Raw genomic sequence first — 8601 nt, 5'->3', positions numbered from 1 at the left:
CAAATCATATGACTGACCTCCGATCCCGAGATTAGTTTGGGTTTTGGTATAAAACATCCGTTACAAAAAAAACAATGATTCAAGTGTTCTAACGTGCGGGTGGTCCACGGCTTCTCTGCTAATAAATGACATCTCACAGTTCAGCAATGCATGAAAAGCAAGGTCATTAATATCGTGAAAAGTAATTATATATATATATATATATATATATATATTATGAGCTTATATAATATGATACATACACACACGCACACAACGGATTAGTAGCTTTAAACTTTTTCTTTGTACCTTAGGGAACGTAATTTATGCGATGTACATGAAAAAATAATAATATACCCAATTATGAGTATATATTAAACAAATATTGTGTTAATAGTGTAATTATAGGACTATAATGCTAAACCCTAAAAACCAAACCATGAAAAACTCCAAGTCCAATCACATTTTTTGTTTATTGGATGAATCCCATTTGTTATTATATATAATAACAAAAAATAAAATGTATGATGCTCAATGAATTGGCATTCATTAAGATTTTTTTTTTTGTTGTTGTTGGAAACATTCATTAAGATTTGTCCACATTGTTGCATGAAAACCCAATGTCAATTATTAATGTTTTGTCTTAATCACGATAGAAGATAAGATTCCTCGTTTGCTTTCTTTAGGTGTCTCCAAAGTCCAAATTGTTACGAAACATGTTTTTATTATTATTATTATTATCATTATACATGTTTTTATCCGTTTTTGTCTGATTGTGTAAAAGAAAAAAACGACGAGATGCTGCATGGGGGACCAAATCACATGCCTTATCATTTAAAACAAAAACTATACAGACGTGGAAACAAGCTAAAGATGATGACAAACCCCAAAGAGTGTTTGCCCTTCTCGTTTGGAGTAGGAAAATATTTTGGTGTACATACATACCTACATACATTAATATATGGGTCCAAAACATTTAATTGATTTACATTTGTGGACATATATTTTATTTCTTGGAATGTCTTAATCGATTAACACCGCTCATTCTGGTACTTTAAGCCGAATGCTCGCCTTTCTTGGAATGTTCGGGAGTTACTTAAAATGCAGGTGCTAGCAAGGAGATTCATCCGATGCAAGATTGGGGATGGGAATCGAGCATCTTTCTGGCACGATCAATGGGCGGGGTTGGGCCGCTACTTGCCTACATAGGAAGCGCGAGACCGAGGCAACTCAAAATTCCGATAAATGCAAGAGTGGTTCAAGCAACATTGAATGGAAATTAGAACCTATCAGGAGCGAGGTCACATCAAATACAAGAACTGCAGATAAAGCTGCTCCAAATGTCGGTGCCGAGGATGGACGGGGACAAACAACTACGAATGGAAGATAACCGATAACTCCTTCTCTTCAACTTTATCTACAGCAGCAATGTGGTGGCAGTTGAGGCAAACTTCAGATTAGGTGGATTGACACCAAATGGTATGGTTCAAACAGGTCATACCTAGAAATGCTTTTGTCTACTCGATGGTGATACAGGGAAGGCTGTCTACTCGAGACTGTCTCCTAAGGTGGAACGTCGTGTAAAACGCAACATGCCTACTATGCAACGGGGAAGAAGAGTCACATGGCCATCTGTTCTTCCGTTGCCCTTATAGTAGTTTGGCAACGCTGGGCGAGAAAAATATGAAGAAACCGCCGGCGGAGGTAGCGGGTTGTCAAGTCTGGTTAGAGAGCATCCCCTCCGTCGACAACGAAGGAAGGTGTATTCTTGGCAAGCTATTAATTCAACAGACTATCTACGAGTTGTGGAAGGAAAAGAACAACCGGTCATTCAACAACAAGTCGGTTCCCTCAAATAACCTCAGTTCCAGGGTTGGAATTCGGTTAACAACGTATTATTGCAAAAATGGTATTTGCTCACCCTTTCAAATTCTATCGAGACATAGGCATATATTAATTCTTTCTAGGTTTGGTTAACAAGAACGATAAGGTTTGAAGCTTGTAATGTGAATCTTGGATCTTGCTATTTGTACCACCATCTTTGTTTAATATATACCCAAATTTCAAAAAAAAAAATATTTTATTTCTTTCTTTTTGTTGTAGTTGTTAAAAAAGGCAAAAAGGAGACGATAAGTGGCATAATACTATTGCGGCATAATAATAAAGTACACAGTAAAAGTTTTATATCATATATATCCTTAGATTTTGCATATTTATTTTCCTTACATCCTACATTTATATCATCGATCAATCTATAAGGCAGAAGATTTGGCATGGTTTAGTTCGGATCAGTCCGTCCGGTTTAGCATAATGTACTTAATTTTTGTAGATTCGGTTCGGTTTTAGGTCCAACTCTGTTTGCTTTAATGGGCCTTACTCATCCTTGAATCTTCATAATATTGTAGGCCCATGAGATAAAGGCCCATATACAGCTCTCGCATTTGTCAGCTTCCTCCTCTTCTTCTTCGCCAGTCCCCTCGATCTTCTTGGAGAGGAAGATAATGGATGGTTTCGGCTATGGCGGTTTCTCTGGATCATCGTACCCGTATTGGCCACCTACTTCATATCACAGTTCGAATCCGGTGGCATCTGCTCCACCGTTTACAACGAGCCGCCCCGTTGAATCCAATAGTCCGATTGAAGAATTATCTGGTCCGATGAACTTTTATGGCTATTCTCATCGATCACCAGCGGATTGGCCGTTTCAATCGGCCCATATCGGTGTAGTTAAGTCTCAGCCGTCTTCTTCATCGTTTTACGCAGACAATACACGACCGGGTATGTCTCCGAATTGCCCTTTTGCTGCAAAATTTTGTGTTTGAAGGGTTACCGATACCTTATCGGATTTTGGATGTTATGGAATCTCGTGGCTGTGTAATCTATATCATGTTCCGGATTATTGTTTTGTTCCCTTGATCTTGTTTCGATCGGTATTTCTGACTATAATTGTACTGATGTTTTTTGGGGTTTATAGATGTTATTTGGTATGTTCCTTTGCTTCACCCACTAGGTATTAGTTTCTTGTCTTGCGATCATTATCGTGATCGGTGGATGACTGAGATGAGCCTGGGTTCATTTTTTCTTGGATGCAATGTGATGAAAATGGAGTAATCTTCAATTTGCTGTCGCAATTTTCTATGACTGTGCGTACTTTCTTTCCTGGTGGAAACTCATGAATTCTTACTGGTAACAGCAGTTTGGGCTTCGTTAGAGAAAATGTGTTATGCAGGAACTTATGGTTTTTCATCACCCCGTATGTTTATATCAATTCTCTCTCAGTTTCCACTGTTTGTGTTTTGATTTTTCCTTCAAACTCTTGGGCTTTTAATTGGGGATAGCAGCTTGAGCTTGTTTTGAAATAGAACTGAAATCCAAGGTCAACTCAAGCATTTGCCATGTTTAGAAATATTGGATCCGCATCGAAAACGCATCAGGGTTCTCTGAATGCAGCTGTTGACTTTATTTTAATGGGAATGTGGGCGTGCCTTTCATATCAGATGATTTCTCGTTATTTCGTTTTCTCTTGAATTGAAGTCTCGTGATTTCTTGAAGAGGGTTACAGTTCAGGCTTGCTTTTTTTTGCGTAAAATGAAATTGTGAATGCAGAAACTTTTGATTCAGACATGTTTTTGTCTAGCTCGTTATATTTATATTTGATAATTTGATTATCTTGGAATTTTCTTGGTTTGTGTATTGTTTCTTCAACATAACTCTTGGTTAGCTAGCGCTTGGTTTCTTTCAACATTGGTCTGAAACTTTGTATGCAGAAAGTTGTGGCTCCAGGGGTGAAGATTCCTATAAAGGCATGTTTTCGCCAAGTGGAATGTTTACTTCAAGGGAAGTATCATCTGTCGGTTCCGTACATGCCAATGAAAATCTCTTTGAGAAACATCGTTCTCACTTTGTTCCTTCATATAACTCAGCAAATTTGGTTTCTGGGTCTTCATCAACATTCATGCAAACATGCTATTCTCAGGAACCATCCATTCACCCACACCATGCATGCTATAATGATTTTGAAACAGCAAAGGCTGTCTCCAGTTATCCTGTGGAGCCGGATATAAATAATAGTATCGCTCCCTTACCTTTGTCAAGTTTGGAACCAGGAGCATCCTTTGATGATACCCAGATCAGGTTTCATTTAGGTTATGGAGAACCATTGCCAAGCAACAGTAGTGTTTCTAAGGATGTGCTTGACAATAATCTTGGAGTAAAATCCAGCCTGCAGAGTTCTTGTATTGAACCGGTTAACTTTGATGCGTTGCTTATATCTGGTGAAGCCACGGGTCATAGCAAGCCTTTGTCTGCAGGCTTGGATCTTCATAACCCGACAATTGTCTCACCATGTTGCAGAGGTCCACGTGCTTCTCAGTCTCCAGCATTTGATATCAAGTCCTCGGATTCACCAGATGATAATAAACTAGAAGAAGGCAGTTTTGTGTATCCGAGGCCTACGGCTTTGGTTGGTGATATAGACAAAGAAGATGCCCTCGGGTGCTCCTCGAAGAACACATGTGAAAATTCAAAACCCAACGAGATCAGGTATTGGGGTCATTTCATGGTGGCTGATTCGGTCGGACCTTCAGTTTCTAAGTTGTTGTCTGAGCAAAGCCAGTCATGCGATGCAATGAGAGTAGAATATGGGAATGCAGAATCAACTGTCAGCCATACGAGGCATTTGTCAAATAACTCCAATCGACCAATTAGAAATGATGTTGTCCAGGCCAACCCAGAGCCTTGTAGAGAGAGAGGACAAAATTATGGCGAAGATAAAATGAATGAGGATAAAAATTCAACAGCCAACGAGAGTAGGTTTTGGGATGACTTCATGGTATCTACTTCCTGGGGACCTTCAGCTTCTAAGTTGTCTACGGAAAGCCAGTCATGTGATCCGGTGAGAGTTGACTACGGGAATGTCGACAGTTCTGGCAGAGGGTACGAGAATACATTGGAATGGGAGCATGTGTATAAGGATGAGTTCGATGGGCAGAGAGGCTGAGCAGGAACTACGTGCAATCCAACTTCTGATATTGTGAATGTTGTGTAGTTTGTAAATGCCGAATCAGCAGTAAGCCATAAAACTTGTTTTCTGGATGATGCCAATAACCCAGGTGGAGATGATGTTGTTCAGGCCAACCCAGAACCTTGCAAAAATGGAGAAAGTATTTTTAGTGAAGATAAGATGAATATGGAGAAAAAGGCCACATTGTTCACAAATCTTGGTCTCAAAGAAAGGAGATCTGAAGCATATGGTGCCTCAAACTGTTCCTTTCAAGATTTGACATGCCCCACTTCTTCTCCACAAGTTTCTTTAGTGGTTAATGCGATGCAAAATCTGTCAGAGCTGCTTGTTTGTGAGTGTTCTGACAATGGAAGCAGGCTGAAGCAGGAGGATCTTGAGACCCTTGAGAAAGTGGTAAAAAATCTCACCAAGTGTTTAAAGGGAAACACCAGGCGTAAAACAGAGGCAGGAGAAGCCTCAGTTTGGAAGCAAGCAATGCCTGTGTCCTCTTCAAAAATGGTTAAGCTTCATGAGGTATGCTCCTCCTTTAATGTAGCTTTTTTTCTATCATGCATCAGAGCTATATGCGAAAGGTTCAATTGCTGACTAAGTTATAACCTTGAGGTTTCAGAAACAAATTACAAACAAACTTGCTTGCCAAGTTAATTTTGCTTATTGTTCGGGAATATCTGATTTTGCTATGCTCTCTTCCAACTTGGTTTGTGAGAAAATGAAATGTGCTGTTTCTTTTCCTGTTTGCCGAGTTAGTTGACTCCTCTTGGGAGTCTAATATAGTCTTGTTAGTTGTTACCATTAGAATGAAATGACTACTGTTTTACTACTTGAGGGTGCATTTACTTTGTAGCTTTTGCTAGAGGTCGGAATTTTCGTAATTTTAGCTTATGGGATACCCTTTCTCAGGTTCCCAATGAAGGCACTGCAGATTTTCAGGGTCACTATGTAAATCCTTTGGAGAATCGGTATGGTGGTTATGCTTTTACAGAGACGGTGAATAAGGATGAGATGACCCAGGTATTTTTACTTGCATAGTACTCTTTTGCATCACAATAAATTTCAATAAAATTTACTGAAATTTAACTTTTCAGAATATTAAGAGCATACTTGCCTCCAACTTCCCTGATGACCAAGGATCGCAACCACAAGCTCTCCTGTTCAAGAATCTCTGGCTCGAAGCTGAAGCTGCTTTATGTTCTACAACTTACATGGCTCGGTTTTACCGGATCAGTAATGAGATTGAGAATCACAAATTGCTCAATAAAGGTTGAATCTTCCATATAAAAGTTCCTTATTTGATTTTGTCAGGTCCTTGGCACACGCTCTTGCGACGCTGATAATAGACAATCCATCAGCAGTTAAATGCAGAAAACTGGTGTATTGGCCGTCACTGTAGTATCCCTCTATTCTGTTTTAGCCATCAAATTCAGATTCAGTTTTAGTATTGACCAACCATAAGCATTTGCCATGCGTTAGATCTATCCGAAAATGGTTGCTTGCACATTTATATTGTTTCTTCTTGCAGATAATCTTTAGGTCTCTGTTAATCTCAAAATTTTAATCCATCTTTTACTTCTCATTTCAGAAAGTTCATCAAATGCATCTTCATCGGGGCAACAACCTTCTGTTAATCTCCAGAAATCGGTTCCCGTCACGAAAAATCCAGAGCCACAGACAACTGAATCGCTTGCTGTGGACGAAAGCCTTGAGAACAATGGCATTACAACGAATCATTTAACAGGAAGCTGGGGGCTCAATTCCGATTCTGTGGATGCGCTATTAGCGTTAATCTCTGGGAGCTTCTCAGGTTCATCAGAACAGGGAAGTCATGGGAAACTTAAGCATGATGCAAATTGTGGAAAGATCCCGAGTGCTATACCCGAGGAGAACCCTACATCCAACACGAGCAGCCATGTAAATGATGTTATCGACAGATTTCAGATTCTGGAAAACCGGGAAGTTAAGCACGAGTACGAGCATGGGTCTCTGAACTGCTTGGATTCAGCTACCAATTCAGATTCAGACAAGGCGGTTCGACTAACAGGAACAGACAGAGGCGAGAAGAGTGGCCAAATGCCACAGACACCGACCCATCATTCCCTGGATAACCCAGAAGCTTCAGGCCCAAATAGATCCTGCGGAACCAGCCATGCGAACGATGTTATGAAAAGATTTCAGATTTTGAAACGCCGTGAGGCCGAGAATGAGCAGAAATCTCTGAACAGATTGGATTCGGATTCAGACAAAGTCATTGAACCAACAGCAGTAGGCAACAAAGATCATTCGGCCTCAGAGACATGCGAAGGTACTGAAGATGTGAAAGAGGATAAAGGTGTGTCCGAACTCTCTGGCAGAGGGTACGAGAATACATTGGAATGGGAGCATGTGTATAAGGATGAGTTCGATGGGCAGAGAGGCTGAGCAGGAACTACGTGCAATCCAACTTCTGATATTGTGAATGTTGTGTAGTTTGTAATAAGCAGGACGAACGTGTTGGTGGTTCAAAAGAACAGCGTGCAGTCCATATGCTGATATTAAAAACGGTATGTATTTCAGTGATGTCGAACTACTGTGTTTTCGAAGCCTTTACGTAATAAAGCTGTGTACTCAGGATGATTGTTATTGTTGATCATAGACGGCATGCAGTCCAGCTGCTGGTACTCTAGATGTCGTGGTGTTCGTCGGAAACACATATTAGTATCAGAAGGGACAATTGGGCCTGGCTAATGTTCCAACTTCTACCCGTAACGGGATCAGAGGAGGAACGACGTGCAGTGCAGCCTATGATATTGGAAACATCGTGTAGTTCACCTTCTACAACGTGCGAGTATGCGCATGGTCAGAGTGGAGGAGCACAAAAGGCATTTATTTAAGCTGGACACTAAGAACGACAAGCAGTCCAACAGGATATTCCGAACATCGTGCAGTTGCAGCCATCAAACGGATCTGATTAGGCGCGGTTACTCAGCTTAAGCTTATTAGCAGAGACAGCATGCATTTCAAGTGATCACGCTGGAAACGTCGTGACAAGAACACGCGTTCATTTGCACTAATTGAATATGTATTTTTTGGCCACTAGTTAACTTTTATATATACTAGATGAGGATGTGCGCGATGCGTGAGTTATTCTTTTTCTAATGGTATAATTTGTTAATATTAATATAATAAAAACTAATATAGATTATTTGTTAGATATATTTAAAAAATATATCTATACAATTTAATTATTGTAAATCATCATTATATTATTTATATAAAGAATTAAAAAAATAAAGTTTGAAAATATGAGTGTTGTTGTCTAGTTTTGTATAGGTTTGATGTTAATAATTTGTTATGAGCGTCTTAAATCTCGTTTTTTTTTTCGATCTCTAAAAACATTTAGTTAAAAATTATTAATAAAATAATATATGAGTTATTTTGATAATGGTTAAATTTATATATTTGTCATGGATTTTTTTATGATGTTGAGTTGTGTATTTATATAATTTTTTTTCGATATTGATGTGTTTAACGTAAGAACGATTTTTAGTTAATTTAATATAATAATATTGTTGTTGTTTTAATTAAAAATTTTATATTAGTTTGTTACAAGAGAAATGAGATAT

The 8601-nt window shown here is 39.1% G+C and overlaps 1 protein-coding gene across 1 annotated transcript; it reads left to right on the top strand.

Annotated features, from left to right (window-relative positions):
- Window positions 1-1018: 1018 nt before the first annotated feature.
- On the top strand, window positions 1019-7612 carry LOC104799674. Its single transcript, XM_010522314.2, has 7 exons — window positions 1019-1888; window positions 2385-2757; window positions 3747-4942; window positions 5027-5515; window positions 5903-6013; window positions 6088-6262; window positions 6582-7612. The coding sequence occupies exons 1-7, from the start codon at window positions 1886-1888 to the stop codon at window positions 7415-7417; spliced, it is 3183 nt and encodes a 1060-aa protein (XP_010520616.1). The 5' UTR covers window positions 1019-1885; the 3' UTR covers window positions 7418-7612.
- The last annotated feature ends 989 nt before the right edge of the window (window positions 7613-8601 follow it).

This window comes from Tarenaya hassleriana, unplaced genomic scaffold (genome assembly GCF_000463585.1).
Source record: "Tarenaya hassleriana unplaced genomic scaffold, ASM46358v1 Cleome6, whole genome shotgun sequence".
In the NCBI taxonomy this organism is placed as follows: Eukaryota; Viridiplantae; Streptophyta; class Magnoliopsida; order Brassicales; family Cleomaceae; genus Tarenaya; species Tarenaya hassleriana.
This window is presented reverse-complemented; position numbering and strand designations above follow the sequence as displayed.